The sequence below is a fragment of the Antedon mediterranea genome, chromosome 4, assembly GCF_964355755.1.
Source record: "Antedon mediterranea chromosome 4, ecAntMedi1.1, whole genome shotgun sequence".
Taxonomy (NCBI): domain Eukaryota; kingdom Metazoa; phylum Echinodermata; class Crinoidea; order Comatulida; family Antedonidae; genus Antedon; species Antedon mediterranea.
The window spans coordinates 24,168,333-24,187,671 of record NC_092673.1 but is presented as its reverse complement, the minus strand read 5'-3'; the positions used below and the strand labels follow the sequence as shown (position 1 = coordinate 24,187,671).

The 19,339-nt window shown below is 33.1% G+C and overlaps 1 protein-coding gene across 4 annotated transcripts; it reads right to left on the bottom strand.

Annotated features, from left to right (window-relative positions):
• Positions 1-3,159: 3,159 nt before the first annotated feature.
• On the bottom strand, positions 3,160-17,488 carry LOC140046082 (neuropeptides capa receptor-like). Of its 4 annotated transcripts, none has more exons than XM_072090594.1 (4): positions 17,398-17,438; positions 11,046-11,145; positions 8,581-8,872; positions 3,160-6,498 (listed from the first exon to the last, which is right to left on the bottom strand). In XM_072090594.1, exon 4 carries the CDS (start codon positions 6,414-6,416, stop codon positions 5,253-5,255), a length of 1,164 nt encoding a protein of 387 aa, XP_071946695.1. In that variant the 5' UTR covers positions 6,417-6,498; positions 8,581-8,872; positions 11,046-11,145; positions 17,398-17,438; the 3' UTR covers positions 3,160-5,252. The 4 variants fall into 4 exon arrangements, with proteins under 4 accessions (XP_071946695.1, XP_071946694.1, XP_071946693.1 ...); XM_072090593.1 differs by lacking the exon at positions 17,398-17,438 and adding an exon at positions 13,800-13,851 and having other exon boundaries at positions 11,046-11,149; XM_072090592.1 differs by lacking the exon at positions 11,046-11,145 and having other exon boundaries at positions 17,398-17,488.
• Positions 17,489-19,339: the final 1,851 nt, after the last annotated feature.

Genomic DNA, 19,339 nt, shown 5'->3' with positions numbered 1-19,339 from the left:
AGATTCTATTCACTCGATCATTACGATTATACTTTCGTGTGACGTTCGTAAAAACGTTTAAAATTCAATATACATTTTCCATTAATGGACGTAAAATACAAAAAGCCGCATATAATCTTATATTATGATAAATTCTTTGCCAATTTTACCATCTTGATGCATTTTTAGGTTTCATTAAAAAAAAATTGCGTACGCAATTGCATGTTTTAATCTGCGTCCAATAAATTGACGAAAAACAGTTTTACCCCAATCAATCATACGTTATTAAAGAAGGAATAGTGTATTGTTAAGTTGGAAAGTAATCAATTATTAATAGCAGTCCATATAAAAAGACATTATACATTAATTTAGAATGTAATTGAAAACAATGACGTCTGTATTAAATTATCAACACTTGTTAGAATGTCATTTAAGTGGAATCCTTCAGCATCCAAAGAGTCTCCATAATATTAAGGTTGGCTGTAGTGTTAAGAAATATTTTCCCTCATTCGTGTCCTCTTAAGCTCTGTCTACACTATCAAACTGTATGTAACAACAAAATGTGATGTGCCCATGGACACGATGACGTCATACCATTACCATATTTGGGCACAAAGTCAAACTAGTTTGATAATGTACGTAGACACAGCTTTAGAGGTATCTAAAGTTCTCAGAATTTATAAAATTACGGTGGTATTACTGGCGATGGTAATTATTTAAAAAATATAATATTATTTATAATAACAACCAGCAATAAACCAGCTATTACTAATAGGCCTAATTCAATTTCAATCGGTTTTGGCTTGTTGAATTTCATTCTTAATTTAGTAAGTTAGACATTTACCAAGTTAAGTTCTGACTAAAGTTTAAACAAAATTCACAATGTATGCTCAAGGTTAAATATTATTAACGAAAGCTTGCTTTTCCAATAATAGTAAGTGGTTGAATATTATTAATAGTAATTTGTTATTAGTAACTTATCGATCACTTGCATCGAAATTACTTTCTTTCTGTGTAAATGTGAGTGACAAATATATGTGTTAACACTACGGCCAACTACAGAAGGAGACAAACATATTAAATGGAACTTTTGAGTCCCGAAAGTGTCCCTTTTAAGGTTCTAACTGTAGGCCTATTCAATGAATGTGTGCGTTTAAGAGCTGATATTAAGGCCCGTCTTTTGTACACGAGCGTTGTTACAAATCTGTGTCTAATTATACCTTTTGTAGACGTTTCTTAGAATATCTCACACATTCTGATTACTTTTTGTGTAATTATTTAAGTATGTAGGTTGATAATGTATAATATGCAATTTTAAATTAGTATTTCTCGGCAGGCACGAAAATAGAATTATGATGTAATGCAAGTATATTTTTTAAAAAAATGTATAATTATTCAATTTAGTATATGACCCCCGTTGACGGGTAAGTTGTTTGGATATAGGAGCAGCGAAGAGCGTCTATTATAATCACATTGGCATTTGCGTAAAATAAACATCAATAGGCCTACATCTATATGAAATGTATCAATTTACATCTTCTAATGTTATTGAAAAACGTAATTATGTTGAAAGGCCACTATTCAAGTTAAGTATAATACATCGTAATGACACAGCACGGATACGCTTATTTTCCAAATTAGTATATTTATCCAAGGCCTATACCAAAAATAATGAACTAAACTTTTTCCATTGAATTAGCGCGTGCTGCTCTGCGTACATAATTGCGCCATAAATTACGAAAAATTCACGTTAGCCTAATGCAATAGCAGTACAATTAAATACGTGATCGAACGTTGAAAATCATTTATCAGATAATGACGTAATTATTATAAGTATACTGCAAATGTTCCAAATATAAGTATTACATTAGGCCTATTTAATATTATTTTTACGTAAGTGCTAATTTTTAATGTAATATGTTACTGTATTCATTATTATGTACTAGAATTCGACGTGAAGGTCGGATATATTATACATATATTTTTGTATAGCGTTTTATGTATTCACAAACCATACGTGTAACTTTATTTTAGAGCACACTTGAATTCTTATTTGTATAATTATGTTTTAAATTAAAGAAGTTATGTGAATTATATTATGTGTTGATTGATTTTGTAAATCGAAGAGCGAAGACAGACTTTTCGAAAAGTGCAAGGGCGATAACGATCGACGATAACAAGATAAATATGCATTTTTCGTCCTAAAACAAAAGAATTTTAAACAGATTTCCTCCTAAAACTACAGGATTATCATCTAAGCTGCTTTTGATGAAAATAATATTTCCACACGTCCAATTAAATGACGTCATGATTAGTAAGAACGATTTTATTGTTTTTATTGATCAAGACATCATTTGATTAAAAAAATATTTTTTTATCAAATACAGCATAAAGTATTATCTTATAGTTCTAGAACGAAAACTGTAATTTCTTTTGTTTTATGCAAGAAAAATGTATGTTTATTTATTTATCGTCGATCGTTATCGCCCTAGTGTAAATGGGCCTTAAGTTTTTTAACTTGCACTATAATGAGTGTACACGGGACAAACGCCTAACCCTTATCCGAACTTTACAAACAGGCAACATGTGATACACATATATCGTGCTGTATTACCAAATATTCCTAAGATACTGCGCACATGTTGTAGTGTTTTGGAGATACAGCACTGAGAATCGGGTAATCAATTTGAGTTTTGTTCAGAAAAATTTACATTGCAGATGGAAGAAAAATAATATCGTGAACTTTATACTAAAATAGAAAAGCTCATATTTGAACAAAATGCTATCATATAATATAATACCTTGCAACATGCGGAAATATAATGTATGGTATTATGCAATTCATTAGATAGGATTTCAAATAAAAGCCTGTTAATCAATATTGATTAATTATAATTACTTACTTTGAGGAGTTATACAGGGAGACAACTTGAAAATGTGTTTACCATATGCATCACCGACAAGCAACATATCCATTACAAGTGAGCTTACAGTCCAGAAACGACAAACCCGCTGCAACGGTAGCAAAAGCTGAAATGCAGTGGTCTGACACCTGGATGTGCATATTATGCAAATTAAGTCAAATGAATCCGATAAATAAGCGCCCTCAATAGATCCATTTATTCAAAACATATTTAACAGAATAACTGAATTCAGAAATACGATGGTACATCTGGTTTGCAAAATGATCCTGTTTGTAATGTAAACATCTTAACTAAAAATAGACGCTAAGCTACAGAAAAATACGGTAAAATATCAATATATCTAGGCCTATAGAATGATAACAAATTAGGAACATTTTTTTTTCAATAACATATAATTTGAAACTTTGAACGAAAGTACATGTTATGTTTCAGCAGATGATGTCTTGCACGGCAAGCAACCAAAAGTGAAATAAAATAAGTTTCAATTAATTTACATAAATAACCGTCAAATGTCTTTATGTGACATTTACCATTATCGTGACAGGAAACCCATTAAATATCATTTACTAAATAAGATAAATCAGTAGGGGCTGGTGTTCTTACTCGTTTTTATATATTACTTATTTTGTCAAGAACACACATTCTCAAAAGTTCAATCAATATCGTCAGTGCATATTCTAAGTACAATTTAGATTTAAGACAGTTTAGCATTTTAATTGATTATTTTTCATTTTAAAGGTTACGTCGTTAAAAAATTAAGCGAGTTTGCTGATTAATTTAAAATTAACTTTAAACAATAATTACAATAAATCAAGAAAGTGTGTTTCATATTCCCCTGATATAAACAAACGGTTATGTACGGTACGCTTTAATTACAAACTGTATTACAATTAACAAGACTAATTAACAATCCAGTCAGTGGCGTAACGCAGAGGCCGCGGCTCCTGGCTTAGAAACCCCAAATGGCCCTCCAACGCTGGTATGAAGGTAGTCTGGGCTCCAGACGGAGTTTTTTCTTAATATTAGTAAAAATATAAATATTTTTGCACATATGACGTTTCATACGTGTATTACTTGTATTTTCAGACAAAAATCGCAGTCGAAATAAAAACAAATAAATAAAAATAAAAAACAATACAGACTTGGGGCAAGTCTAGTATGAAGGCCTCGGGTGTTTTTAGCCTTTTTTGACATATTTTAATGCCTGTGCTCAGGGGCCCCATAAGATCCGGGCCCCCTGGGTTTAGCTACAGTGAGCGCTCATAGCCATTACGCCACTGAATCCAGTCACTTGTGTCTTTCACACCATTCTTTGACGTCAATGTCAATGTACTTAAAAACCTTCATTGTTCTTTTAAATGAATGTATGCTGGCCAACAATTATTCTAAGCTTTATTCATAATTAAAGTGATTTTCACGTACTGCTAATTCAGAAATCAATAATAATAATTTAATATTTAATTAGGCCTAAAACGAATTATTCATAATTAAATTGTGCTGATGGATATTGCGAATTACTGGTAACAATTGAGTGTTTTTATGTCTATTGCGTTTTTCGTACTATTAGTTGGGAAAGCCACTCGACAGTGCAGTTCTTTTGAACTGATCCACTTTTGGTTACCCGCAGGTGCTGATAGTACTTTTGTTCTGTTTTGTTGAATGATGCCGTACCTTGTTTATGATTTTTGTATGTTACCTGGAAATTGAATAAAATAAAATAAAATAAAATAAAATTTAAAAAGGTTGACGTTGTTTATCATTACACCAATGTCAGAATAATTTATATACAGTATAAATAATATGGACACAATGCACATTTTATGGTATAGTTTTTATATAATTATTACAGTAGTACTCCTTTCTCTTTAGGGACACTTTTTGCTTTCGAGGTGTCCCCTTAAAACAGGGGCTCTATCATGTAGTTAAGACATTCACGGAAAACGGATATCTAATGTATAGGCCCATAGGTGCTGAATCTAATATATATAAGTTATACTAGTCTTTCCCCAAGTCTGTTTTTTTTATGTTAGTTCACAAATCGATGTTTCGACTTTTGTCGAGAAATATACTTTTCGGGCACAGGTACTATACGTATTAAACTCCAAGTGCGCCAACTAATTAGAAATACGGTCTAGAACCTATGCCAAAGTTATCCTTTATAAATAAAGTCAACACCATTATCACCGTTATAATATAAGCTTGTCTTATCACCAAGATTGTCACTCTCACAAAAACAGTAAATATAAAATTATGTCACACTTTCATTACTATCGGACAAATAGTTTTAATAAATAACAATTTCAGTTATAATTCTTCACTGTACTATATACATGTTTTTAAAATTAATTATCAATGTATAGAACTCATTAGTCGTCTGTTATGTTCTTCGCCTCGAATAGTTTGCCGCCCTTTACTTGAAAGTGTCGTTTCTCTTGTCATCTTAGACTTAGTCAGCGATCTACCTGCTCTTTTGAACAATAAGCCTTTCTTAAAAGCGCTCCTATACTTACTACTAACAATATGATAGATTATCGGGTTTACTGCTGAATTCAGAAATACCAAAGTCCTGTTAATATAAATTATCAAACTTAGTGTAGCCTCGTCAACAATCGGCCTTGAATGTTTGTTAGCATATAGGTTATAAAAAAATGAAAATACTCGGAAAGGAATCGTACAAATGATGAATACGAGTACCACTAAGACGATCATACACGCACTTTGGACCTTCATTTGTTTCAGATGTGCGGATGACCCGCCGGTGTCCGAAATATTTTCGCGACTACAAAGTACATAAAGTATACGGATATACAGTGTAGAAACACACGGTAAAACTATCACATTAAGTATCAAATCGAAATATAAGGATTTGTTGAATCTATTACACGTTGCGGGTGACTTGAATCCATTGCAGTATAAACACACTTGAACATAGTCCGGAAAATCGTCGTACTGCGAGGTGATGTTTTCATCCATGTTCGCTAGTACGGGGTACTCGGCTAATGTTGCTAAACTCAATACCGGGATTTTATAAATCAGGATTGCAATACTAGCGACAATACATGTTATACTTGACCTTTTTGACACCTTTGACCTATCTAATGACATTGGGTGACATATTGCCATGTAACGTTCAATCGTCACACAAACAATAATCACGGTAGAAAAAAGTACACAAAAATCTTGAATGACGAGATAGAATTTACAGGTAACGTCACCCAATCCTGAAAAGTCTTCACGTATAGGACTTGATAAGTACATGATCCATTGGACAGGCGCAACTATCAGCAGGAACATTAAATCTACAACGGCAAGTGTAAATAGGTACACATAAGGCGCCGTTCGCATGGATTTGAAACGTATGAAAACGACAATTACGAACACGTTTCCAACTACACCGATGATAAACAATATTGGTATAACAACTGTCAATAGTAGCTCATCTCCAGTTGTGTACGTCATAGATTTTAGGACGGCGTGTATTTGTGCGTTCTCGTTGGTGACGCTTTCATTCATGATGCAAGCTGTCGTCGGGGATACGTTGAATATGCTGACAGTAAGTAACTATGTGGATGATGACTCGTTTCCGATTTGAAACCTGAAAGACGAAGATAACAGAATGTCGTTACATATTGAAAGATCAAAGAGGCTTTACAAGGTTTTTTGTCTCATAGGCCTACTCCCTTATCAAGGCGGCCAAACAAGCAACTTGTACCGTAGTGGTAAATAAAGCTTGTTCCCACTCGGACGCAACGCAATGACGTGGACATGACGAATTAGTCGACCAATCACAAGGGACAAGAAAGGTTTTCATTTTTAATAATTTTCTGGAGTAAAGATTGATGCTGAATGTCACTCTGTTGCAGAAAATTAATTCAATAAGTGGGGTAGCTTCCGCTTTTGTGACCAAAAATTGTCATATAATAAAGCTCTGTCTCTACACTATCAAACTTGATGTGACAAAAACATGTGATGTGCCCATATATGGACATGATGGTATAATATCACTACCATATTTAAGCATATTATTACTACCATAATTTTTTGTCAAAGTAATATAGATAACAAATAACAAATTGTTAATTAGATATTTATTTTAAATTGTCTATTCTGTAGGCGTTTTACGGTGGATGCCTAAAGCATAGTTATAGCACTAGAAATGTGTCAAAAAATTGGAAAAATATTGACTTTCCAAAAATTAATTATTATTATATATATGTGACCATTTGTTCACACTATATGATTTATCAAATATCACAACAAGTATTTGTGAATAAAATTGTTTATGAACGTCAGAACATTTAATTCTAAAATTTTTCTAGCTTAGTTTAAAGACAGTATTTTTTAACTACTGTAGTGTTCGATTTAATGTCAAAAACCTGAAATATATCAATCCGTTCATCATTTACGAAACTCGATAACCATGCTAATTCAAACGTACTACGCACGTTGTACGCATTTTTAAATTTAGGTAAATCACGTCATTAAATCTATCAGTTAGTGTAATGTTCTTGTGTAAAGTGATCTTTCTTAATTACTAGCTTAATATAAAGACAGTATTTTATAACAGGTGATCGATTTAATGTCAAATGTATGTATGTGTCTAAATTAATCCAAAATTCCTTGATTCCTCACAATGTGACACCCGTGTCATAGGCCTAAAGCCAACCCAAAGCTCTGTCTACACTATCAAACTGTATGTGACAAAAAAATGTGATGTGTCCATATATGGACATGATGATGTTATAACACTACCATGTTTGGGCATATAACTACCATATTGGGCACATTCATTCAAACAAACTTTAAACTGACCTTTCCATCATACAGGCACTACATGTGATACAATAGGATAGGATAGGACAATACATAGGAATGTGCCTATTAATCGGATAGTACATCCATATACAAATCATACAATAAAAAGATAAACAATTTGACCAGGAAATTAACATTATAAGATACTGGCAAAATAAGTTCGTATGTATACGATATACAGCACTGAGAATTGAAAAGCTTAATATATTAACATAACCCTTTCCCCTACTAACTCGTAAACATTTACGGATACCTTACCATTTTAACGATCTTTCTTTATGCATTTCATAATTGTCATTTTAATTTTAACATTTTAAAATTCTTGTACTATTATTATTTGAATATATACGTATTAAATTTTATCGATTCTATTATTAGCGTTAAATAATAAATAAAAATGAATAAATATGAGTCAACGTTCTACTTTGTAATATGTTTTAGATAGCCACGTATTGTCCTGGCCTTGGTTCCAGACGGAGTTTTGACTTAATATTAGTAAAAAGATCAATATTATCGCACATATGGCGTTTCATACGTATACTACTTGAGCTTGTATTTCAGAAAAACATCGAAAAGCCTCGAAATAACTACAGACTTGGAGCAAGTCTAGTACTGCCCATACTTTTTTATCGAACGCTTTTAAAAATTAGGTAGGCCTAGAATTGGATTATAGAACCACATCTATTTGGTCACATGCTTTTAGACCATGGCAATTTCTCATATGACCTTTCCTTGATTAAACATTACGTTATAGCATTTTGATTAAAAATAAATTAGTTATTATATGTAGATAAGACGAACGTGAGAAAAAGTAATTATACCAAGATTAATTAAAAATAAACAGAAATATCTTTAGTATTACCTGACTTCACCAGTTTGCCAGATCTGGTAGAAATTCGTTACGTCGCTTAGACAATGTTCACAGCTGCTGTGCCTATGGAAACAGAACGTCACTTAACGAAAAGAAGATCATCACGAAATGTCTCTCTGTCTAAGATTAGCTGATGGGCGGACTAATACGATGAAAAGCTAACTACAGTTATATATACAGTGACATCATCCAATCTGCAGTATATTGGAGGAGATGTTTTATTGTGCAAGAGATCATTGGCTGTTACACCGGGGTTGTACATCTAATCCCAGCATGCATTTTACTGTTTGTGTAGAATAAAAAAGTCATAATTCAGTTTTATACAATTTTAATGCTAAAGTATGTTCAATATTTGCTTTGAAAACAAAACAAAAACAAATTATGAATTTAAAGGTTGCTTTTTAAATGCGCCAATATTATATTATTCATTTTTATTTTGTGTTTTTAAAAACATATTAAAATATACAGGTATGTCACATATCGAAAGTTTTATGGCGCTATAATGTATATTATATCAATCGATGTTATGTATTGAGATGCCAAATAAATTAATGAAAGAAAGAAAGATTGGTGGTGGCGTGCGTTGGTATGTAATGCTAATTTACATATCAGGAGGTTCTCCCTTGATTGCGTTACGGATGCGTCAGGAGAAGACAATTTATTGTTTAAGTCAGAAAGATGGAAAGTGTTTATTTTGTTTTTAGAATAATAATATGGTTTATCACAATTATTATTTTTGCTTTTTTCTCTGTAAATACAGACTTTATGAAGTTAACCCGTATTAATTATTTAATGACAACATCATTAATATAATAACGATCTTATCGCTCACAAGCAGGTGTTAATAGCTCGTTATAAACATAAGCAATTTTGACGATGAAAAGAATACAATTAAGGATAACTTTGATATATTGAGCATACTGATGGCAAATGGTTGTTTAGGTTATATTTTTCATCCAATGATATTTAAAATAATGACTTTATAGATAGACTAATGTCTTTATTCTCAAGGTGAATGAAGTTTACCTTTAATTTGCAATAATATTATCAGATTTAAACATTAATTAAATACCCAATGTAATCTGACTAGAAGAAGAAACTGTAAAAGTGTCCAAATTACTGTGATTTACCTCAACACATCAACCAGATCTACCAACGGGCGCCGAGGTTCTGCATTAATTTATTCTCAATACGACATCCACACACATCATACGGAACCGGGATTTCTATCCTAAACACGACATGTCAGAAACTGTGGTGCTCATGGAATGACATGTCTACAAGTCAATAACATTCGGGAAACTGAAGATCCCGTATTTTTGATGCCCACTCCAGAGGTAGGCCTACAGTATGATGTCGTTTCGGTTGATGTGCACACCACCACCAAAGAGAAAGTTTGGATGTCGAAAACGTTAGAGCCTGACGGACAAACAGACGCAGCGAAACCGGACGTTTAACTGCTGAAATATTTGTCTCTTATATTCTAAGTCTTGTAATGTTTTAATGTTTTACTTGATATTTTAATGCGAGTCGAAAGTGCCCTTATAAAGAGTGCTCCTAGTGTAGTGCACTCTCGAAATGTTAAATTCAATAGTCGTTATCAATGAAGACAGTCTAATTCTTGTTCAATCACGCGTATAGACAAAGTTATTTGATACAGGCATACTTGGTTATTAATGGAGGAAATCAGAAATGCTATTAGGCCTATATGTCACATAAGTATATGCTTTAATTTAAACGGACCAATACTGGTTCTTAATTGCGGAAATCAATGTTCATATGTCAGATAAGAATGCTTTAATTTCGACCAATGTCTGGTATGGGGTTAATAGGAATAAATCGGTATTCCTCTCGGCGTGTCCATGGAGGTATAATACCTATGGTGTGTCATAATGGGAATGCATTGGAATACCATACCACTGAGCAGAGCAAAGTACAAAGAAGAAAATTCATATTTCTTTATGAGTGAGTCATATGGCCGAGCGGTTAAGGCAGGGGCGCCGTTTACCGTACCTAAAGAGCCAACAACAACATCGGCAAGGGTTCGAGGCCGACTCGCTCCTAGTTCTGGTGGTGGAACAAGTCTTCTCGGATAAGGACTATAAACCGTACACAGTTATAACCTGTGTGTACTTTAAAGAAACCCAGTTCATTATTCGAAAAAGAGTAGGGGGTTACCCCGGTGAACTGGTTCACACAATAGCCCCTGTATCAGGGGGATTACCACCTATCTGATAGGACAGTGATTAATTCACTATTGGTAATCCTTGGCCACATTGCCCAAAGACATACAATAAATAAATAAATAAATAAATTTATAACCCAAGAATTAAATTAACATGGGCGCTAATGCGTAAAAGTTATTCGTATTATTATTACACCTCATAATATAGTTTTCGTAGGCATTGAATTATCGCTACAGTAATAATAAAACTTGAATAGAAAGAGTGGCTTACCGAGAGTGTGTGTTGGAAGATGATGCTCTCTCAGGCAATTTAGACCGGAATGCTAGATAAAACAGGCTGAATCATTCTGTTAACATTTGGTAACGTTTATCTATCTTATATATCAAATTGAGAGAGTTAATTTAAAGTATACCGGATATCTTATAATATGAATTATAGGGAAAGGGGAAATCCGGACATAACCAGAGAGAATTCGTTCAGCGGTCTCATTGGCTTAATATAATTTTCTAGGCCTACAACTTTTATTGAGCGGAGAATTGTAACCCTGCACAGGTATTCGTGTGAGAAGAGGCCTGCCCTTTGGGAAATTGCCAAAAATACACTCTAAAAGCAATCGCAGGCCTATAATATAACAATTGTTTGTAAAAGTCTTTGGTTCTCCTCCAAGATTTCCCCTTTTCACGAGTTCTGAGAATGACAAGAAACTAATAATATAACAATTAGCCTAAGTGACAGTTTTACATTTTTTTTGTGTAGGGCTATACGCTTTACTCTACTACCCTGTGTTGCTGTATAACCTTACACTTACAGTTAGTTTTTTAAGGAGAGACTATATTAATTATGTCTAAATTAATATTATGGTTAGTCCCCTTCAGTAAGACAAATAATACGAGTTCAAATTTGCATACGGAGGTCAATGCATTATTATAAAGCTATCATAACTAATATTTAATATGATATATAGTTTTGATATACATTACAACCTTGGGCTATACGTTCGTTCACGTTTACTTTCCTCAGTGAGCTGTAAATATGGTTATGTTAATAATTACTAGAAACACCTTAATTTATCGACTACTAAATTGAAATTTAATATAATAATTAGAGGTAATACCAACGCCTGGGGTGAAATTTGTGTTCTAAATAGTTAGAATCGTATACATTATCCCATTGAGGATTAAACATTCCCGACGCATTGGCAGGCTAATTGCTTCCCCCAATCGATGGACCATGAGTGTTCAGTAATGTTCAAGTGAAATACGGTAGTGCTCAATGCGAATATGCCGCCTTTTTTGGAACCTGCCCTTGTTGTCTTTATTGCTAGAATCGTAGTCTTTGTGGCTCAGTGGATTGAATCTCAATTAAACATTGTGGCTTTAATTAATTAAATAAAGATGTATTGTCTCACAAAACATATAACGAATAGGCCTAAAGATGAACAAAATTAAACTTTGAATCGTACAGTAATTCTGATAAAGTTATTCGCTTTCTCCGAAAATAAAACACTGTCTCGCTTAAGGAGGCATAATATACGGTAGTAGTTTTGACTTAATATCAGTTAAAAGATAAATATTTTAGCGCATATGGCTTTTCATACGTGTACTACTTGAGCTTGTAAACATCGAAACGACTCAAAATAACTACAGACTTGGGGCAAGTCTAAATGAACGGTTACATTTACAGAAAGGACTACACTGTTTCTCCTTTAAATTACGGTGTACCGTTTATGTAAATCATTACTAATTCAGCTTTTCTAAGAAATGATAGATATAGATAATAATTTATGTTCTCTCACGTTTTTCAGAAAATCATTCATTTTTACTTGATATATTTCAATACATTTCAATATAGTTGATTGACATGATTCGTGATAAATTAAAGATGAATTGAAAGAATAACAATCTTTAATTGTGAAAGAAACGATTCAATATTTGTATACAGTATGATTACATCAATTTTAAATGTTTAGCCTATTGCACAAGGCCAACAAAAAATACAATTATTCCATGATGCCGTTTTATGCTTATTTCGCACGTAACTCGCTAAAACTCTGTATACCGTATGAATTCAGGATGTAATTTCAGTAAAAATAGTAATTATAACTTAGAAAATAAATGTCTCAATCCTTTAGGTCTAAATCTACCTTAATTCATTGTTTATTTATGTTAACTACTTGTTGGTGTTTTTTTTATAAAGGTTATTCGGAGACGATCATTACTATAGAATATCAACTTATAATTTGGATGATACATTCTGTATGTTACCAATTAAGATAAATCGGTCATTCATTCGATTAGTAGGTTTTAAACACAATGACCAATAAAGTTTTTTTTTAACATATAGGTAAATCCGGGATTATTAAAACATAAAACAAATCTCAAAACTTTTAGATTAATCTATAATCAACACTTAGGTTTAGCAGGTCGAAAACCTCATAATTGTAATACGGTTGTGGGAAATTGAATCAGTTGAACCCCTGTTAAGGAGACCCGGTTGGGACCCATACAATCACGTGTCTCCTGAATAGAAATAGTATTCCCAAAGGAGGTTTTCTACTGTACAAAACATTTTTAGTTCTTGCTTTTCTACATCTTTATCTCAGTCATCATTTTATGTTCCCTGCAATGCTCAGTGTAAGCTTAACTCGACCTGGGGTGATCCTATTTACATTTAAACAATAAATTAATGATATGTATACCAATTCAAATTTAAACGTTAAGTCTATTCTATTACAAGTACCGGCCCCAATATTATTAACCTATTTGTGTTCTAACGGAGGCAGAAAACAGAGAATCTTCATTTGGGTATGAAGACCATTTTATAGTCCAGATTTTATAAATTTCCAAGTTTCAAACTTGTATTTTGATACAAAACATATTACACATTCAAATCGGGACGTGTTTTTTAAGGATTATTATTACATTTTACTTGAAAGATGAAAAGAAAGTTATGATATTTTAGCAAATACCTAATAGATAGCTAACTTACCACTTTTCATGTGTCTGTTGAATTTCCTAAACTCACCTTATCATAAGACTCTGATTTGTCATAAGAAGTTTCTACAACGTACCAAAATAGTCTTGTTTTAACCACAGTGTTCAAATTTAGCCTATATCAACAGATATGTGTGCAACCATGTATCTCGATAGGCTGGAAATAATTAATAATCAGTAATTGAATTTAGCCAACGTTTGATTATTTCGTTCGCCAATCGCATGCTAGTAGATATATAGATATATTTCTAAACGATATGTTCAAATGTAATTTATGGTTCCAATCATCTGATGACACAATTTGAACTTGCTTTTAACCCATGAGTTGAAATTTTGAATCATAACATTAACAATTTCGTTAATGATGGCATAGAAATATGTTAGAGGCGGCTGTTGTATGAACACGTGTGGGTATAATAGGCGAATTGTCATCTTATCTATACTGAGGCGTAATCCTATATATAAAGCCAATAAAGCCGAATTTACGATGACTAATATGTTTAAAATTCAAAACACGGTCTTTTTAATTAGTTTATCAATTAGCTTTTTCCGATCGGCTTTTAATTACTTTTTAAATTGTTTTCTAAATATTGTGAATGCATGTGGCTGAATGTATTTCAATATTTATATAGCACAGTCTTTCCAATTAGTTTGATAATTAGGCCTAGCTCTTTCCACATTGATTGAGTTTTAATTACTTTTATTTATGAGACAACGATATCGGTATTTCTTGCGCACGCGTTTCTTATGGTTTTAGTGGTTCAATTTTAGATTTACATAAATGACTAAAATACTTAAATGTAAAGATAAAGATATAAAATGGAAGGTAAGAGGGAACATTAGTCTCCCTGTAAAGCGTGGTTCTCACTAGACTTGCCCCAAGTCTGTATTATCTTTTTTTTTTATTTATTTGTTTTTATTTCGACCGGGATTTTTGTCTGAAAATACAGACTTGTGAAACACGTATAGAAATCGATTTGCAGACCGCAAACATACGATAAGAATGACGTAGGTTATCATACCGTATTTGGCTATATGGGGCGGGCGGTATGTAAATATGGATTTCGAATCAACCAATGATCATTTTGTTTCAAAATGAAAGAGATCGAGTACGTAGGCCTACCAGTGCTTAATGTACGATCGAGACTGTTGAAATATAAAATAGTAATGCCAAGTTGTTTTGTTTATTAATTGTTTAGTCCTTGGCTAGGCCTCTTTCGTAGGTCCTACTCAACTCGCACGTATGACCTGCCAAATAAAACGCCAATGAAGTAGGCCTACATACATATCCATACCACCGGCACACAACAGGGCTACACCACCACACAGAACAGGACAGGGTCTCGGTGGGAATTAAATCAAAATTATCTCCGCGTAATAAATGATCCATTCAATGTTTGATTTGCGGAGAAGCTAGCCTATCATATATCAAGACGAGTTTTCATGTTTCAAAGATCCCATCAAATGTTTACCAGACTACTAGGCATATAAAATAATTTCTAGCCTTCAGAACTTTCATAATGTACCCAAGTACACATTGTCTAAACGTAACATAGCGCATGCGCATCATCTTAGTTGTTGAGTCTTTGAAATTCTGAAATATGAATATTTACACATTGTACGAGTGAGTAGCCAATCGCATGCAGCTGAAACTAGTCAACCGGATAATCGTATGCACCAAGAATTCTTGGTGTCAAACCACGTGACTTGTGCGTGTTTCCCCAGACGGAGTATCCAAAATCAAGTAGTATACGTATGAAACGCCATCTGTGCCAAAATATTTATCTTTTAACTAATATTAAGACAAAACTCCGTCTGGAACCCAGACTAGGTTCTCACTAGCGACGCAACGCAAGGACGTAACGCAACGCTAGTGAATTGACCAATCACAAGCGATGGCTTATTCGCTTGTGATTGCTAACTGTCTATAACTTCGATTGTCATTGGTCAACACGCTTACGTTGCGTTTACGTCCTTGCGTTACGTTCTAGTGGGAACCAAGCTTTAGCTGATAAAATATTGTATTCAAGTTGCACTATCATACATGTATTAATAGACTTGCTCCAAGTCTGTATTTATTGTCTTTTTTATGTTATTCCACACGTATGAAACGCCATATGTGCAAAGATATTTATCCTTTTACTAATATTAAGACAAAACTCCATCTGGAGCCCAGACTAGTGTATTAGGTATGGTACACACTCAAACATTAATCGACTGATGCATTTCGCATTCATTAATAAGTACAGACTAAAGCTCTGTCTACACTATCAAACTAGTTTGACAAAACAAACTGTGATGTGCCCAAATAATGGTAGTGATATGCCCAAATATGGTAGTGATATGACATCATCATGTCCATCCCATTTTTCGTCACAGAAAGTTTGATAGTGTAAACAAGGCTTTATATTACACAGTGTCATGTTAAAGGCTTTGGTTCGAATCTTTGTTGTGATCAATACAGTGCAAAGTAGGCTAGAAGTAGAACTGGATTAATTCAGTATAAGAAATAATAATGTTTTAAAATTAATAGTTCGGTATTGAAATTATATATAATATTTAATAAATTTATTTCTGGAACTCAAATCATTTTCTTTAATAAACCAGACAATATCAGTCATACGTATTGATTAACACTAATTTGTCATTGACTTTGATAAATAGGTCAATCATCGCATGTGGTCATTATAGCATTACAGAATATATATCGGATCCCCATAAGTGTATCAAAGTAATATACATCATGTGTTAATAAAACCATGAAGGTCCGTTAATACGTTAAAAGTATACATTTAAAAATATTCGGATTATTGTAAAACAACTCTACTTTTAATTTAGCATAGTATTTTAACATCCTATTTTTTTGATAATTAGATAGTCACGTAAAAAGGTAATGTATTACGGTATTATAGCTCACCATTAAATTAAATTTACAGATGTCATAAGAGCATCCAGTCATTACATTAAATAATATTAAAGATGATCGATGACGAAAACGATATTTTGGTTATTACGATTTGCTATTATGAACAACTTTAAAAAACGACATCACATCGTTTTCAATTATCATATTGTTTATAATTATTTGTACCGACCTCCTCAGTCAAAGACTGGTCTACCAGAGGTCCCAGTTATGATCAGTGGCTGTGAGGTACTAGTACACCGGGGTAACCCCTTACTCGTCTCGAAAGATGTACTAGGTTCATTAAAGTGCGCATGAGCTAGATGTGTTCACTGTATCTTTTCCGAGGAGGAGCGCGTGAACTTCAAACTTTCGCCGATGTTGACTAAGTATAATACCCGCTCATTTATTTTATATAGTCTCTATACAAGAAACTAATCCCGATTTAACTTGTCTAAGGTAACAAATACGACAGCACTTATGAATTTGGATCGTAATATTGAAAATTCACAGTTTTTCGTCATCAGGATGCATGTTGCGAACGTATCTCTATGTGGCTACTACTGTATCTGTACCACCAGGTCTACACATCCGTATTATGTTACGTTCATGTGAGCAATCATAAACATGTCTATAGCCGTGCAGGCCTATATTGTTAATTGTCTAAACTCAATATCGCTCTTATTCAATAATTTAAAAAAACAAACACTTAAGTACTGGTACTCACCGTAGATTTGAGGAAGCTGCTTACAGTCAGTTCAGAATAAACTGCTCACATGTTGTGGAGGTAGAATGCATCTAAACCTATAGGTCGATTTATATACAGTTCACAATGATGCATGCAAGCGCATTATGTACATACTCCCAGGTGCGGTAACCCTATTCTACTGATGTGGTAACTTTACAGTCCCATTGGGAATGTGTTATTATTGCTTGCTATGGAATTAGCACGTTGGCTGAATGATTTCATTATTTGTTATAATTACATGCACAACAAACCAAACAGGTGTAATGTCTTCTTTGTGTATTATTATTATATTATTATCTTGTGTATTATAGTTAGAATCGTCTTTTCCAAATTATGCTCAAACACTGATACAAAAAACTATTACAAACATTTCGTGTTGAGATCAAAAGTTTAATTTCTCTACCTAATACAATACAAACGTTCTAGTCTCTCATGGAGGTATATTCAGAGCGTCATTCTGACGACTGGAGCATTCTCTACTTCTCAAAGGAGCGCCATTTATGCCTTTATTAACTTCAATAATAGAAATAGTACCACGGTACTGCTCAAGTGGACTCAATTTAGCACCAAGGTAGCACAGTGATATCAAATAGAAATAAAATGCACTACTTTTAATATCGTTTTGTATATACCCATATCACAAACTGACAAACAGAAACATCTTGGCATTCACATTGATTCAAATTTATCTTTTTCTTTTCATGTAAATAAACTCCGTTCCAAACTGAGCTTGTCCATCTCCATCTTATCGCGTGTTTGGTCATTTCATTAATAAACACACATCCATACTCCTCTATAAAACTATAATCCTCCCACACATTTACTATTGATGTAGTGTTTGGGGAATCAGATTGAATATTGACCGAATACAGACCATTCAAAATAGAGCACTTCGCATTATCCTTAAAGCTCATCCTCTCACACCATGAACTAACATTTACAACACCTTAAATCTTCATACAGTCCTACAATACAATCGCATGATGCATCTACAACTGGGCTGCCTTGCCTACAGGTCTGCAAATGGTCTTGCTCCGGAATACCTTGCCCTGCGTCTTGCCAGAATTCCAAATCATCGATGTACCCGAAGTGTCGTCCCTTTCCCTAAAACTGAAACTTTTAAGAACAGCTTCATCTATAGAGCACTAACATACCTAAATTTGCTACCCACCAAACTAAGAAATGCGGTAACAATAAATAATTTTAAGTCTGCTCTAAAAATATATTTAATCCCAAAAGAAAAAAACTCAACGTTTTGTATAGTATTGTAGGCTATATTTTTGTATTTAAGTACATATTATATTATATATTTTTATATTTTTGAACATAGTTCATCCGTTTTTTCATATATGTTTTTGACTGTCTGCATATGCTGTTTAGGGTCACCCTCACAAAATAAGGTTTAATAAAAAAAAATAAAATAGAAATAAAGTTACTAAATTTATCTTTTCGTATGTTAATACACTGTGCTCAAGTGGACCCAATTTTGCCCCAGTGGATCACAGTGATATAAAATAGAAATAAAGTCACTAAATTTTAATATCTTTTCGTATAAAACACTGTGCTCAAGTGGACACAATTTGGTACCAGGGGAGCAGTGATATAAAATAGAAATAAAGTCACTCAAGTTTCAATCGTTTAGTATGTTAATACACTGTGCTCAAGTGGACCCAATTTGGCGCCAGTGAATTTTTTTTAATGGAAAATAATGAATATTGTTTTTCTTTTATTTTGAAAGAGAGATATTTTGAGGATTGTAAATGTCAAGTGGAACAACAAAGTTGCATGGCATTATTTTCCATTAAATAGACTGCCATAAAACCTCGAATAGAAGCCTATGTACCTCTTCATTTATAATATTCTTGGGTGGGTTTCTTTTCCACATGGAGTTCTTTTCGAGATTACTTTTGCAAACTAAACG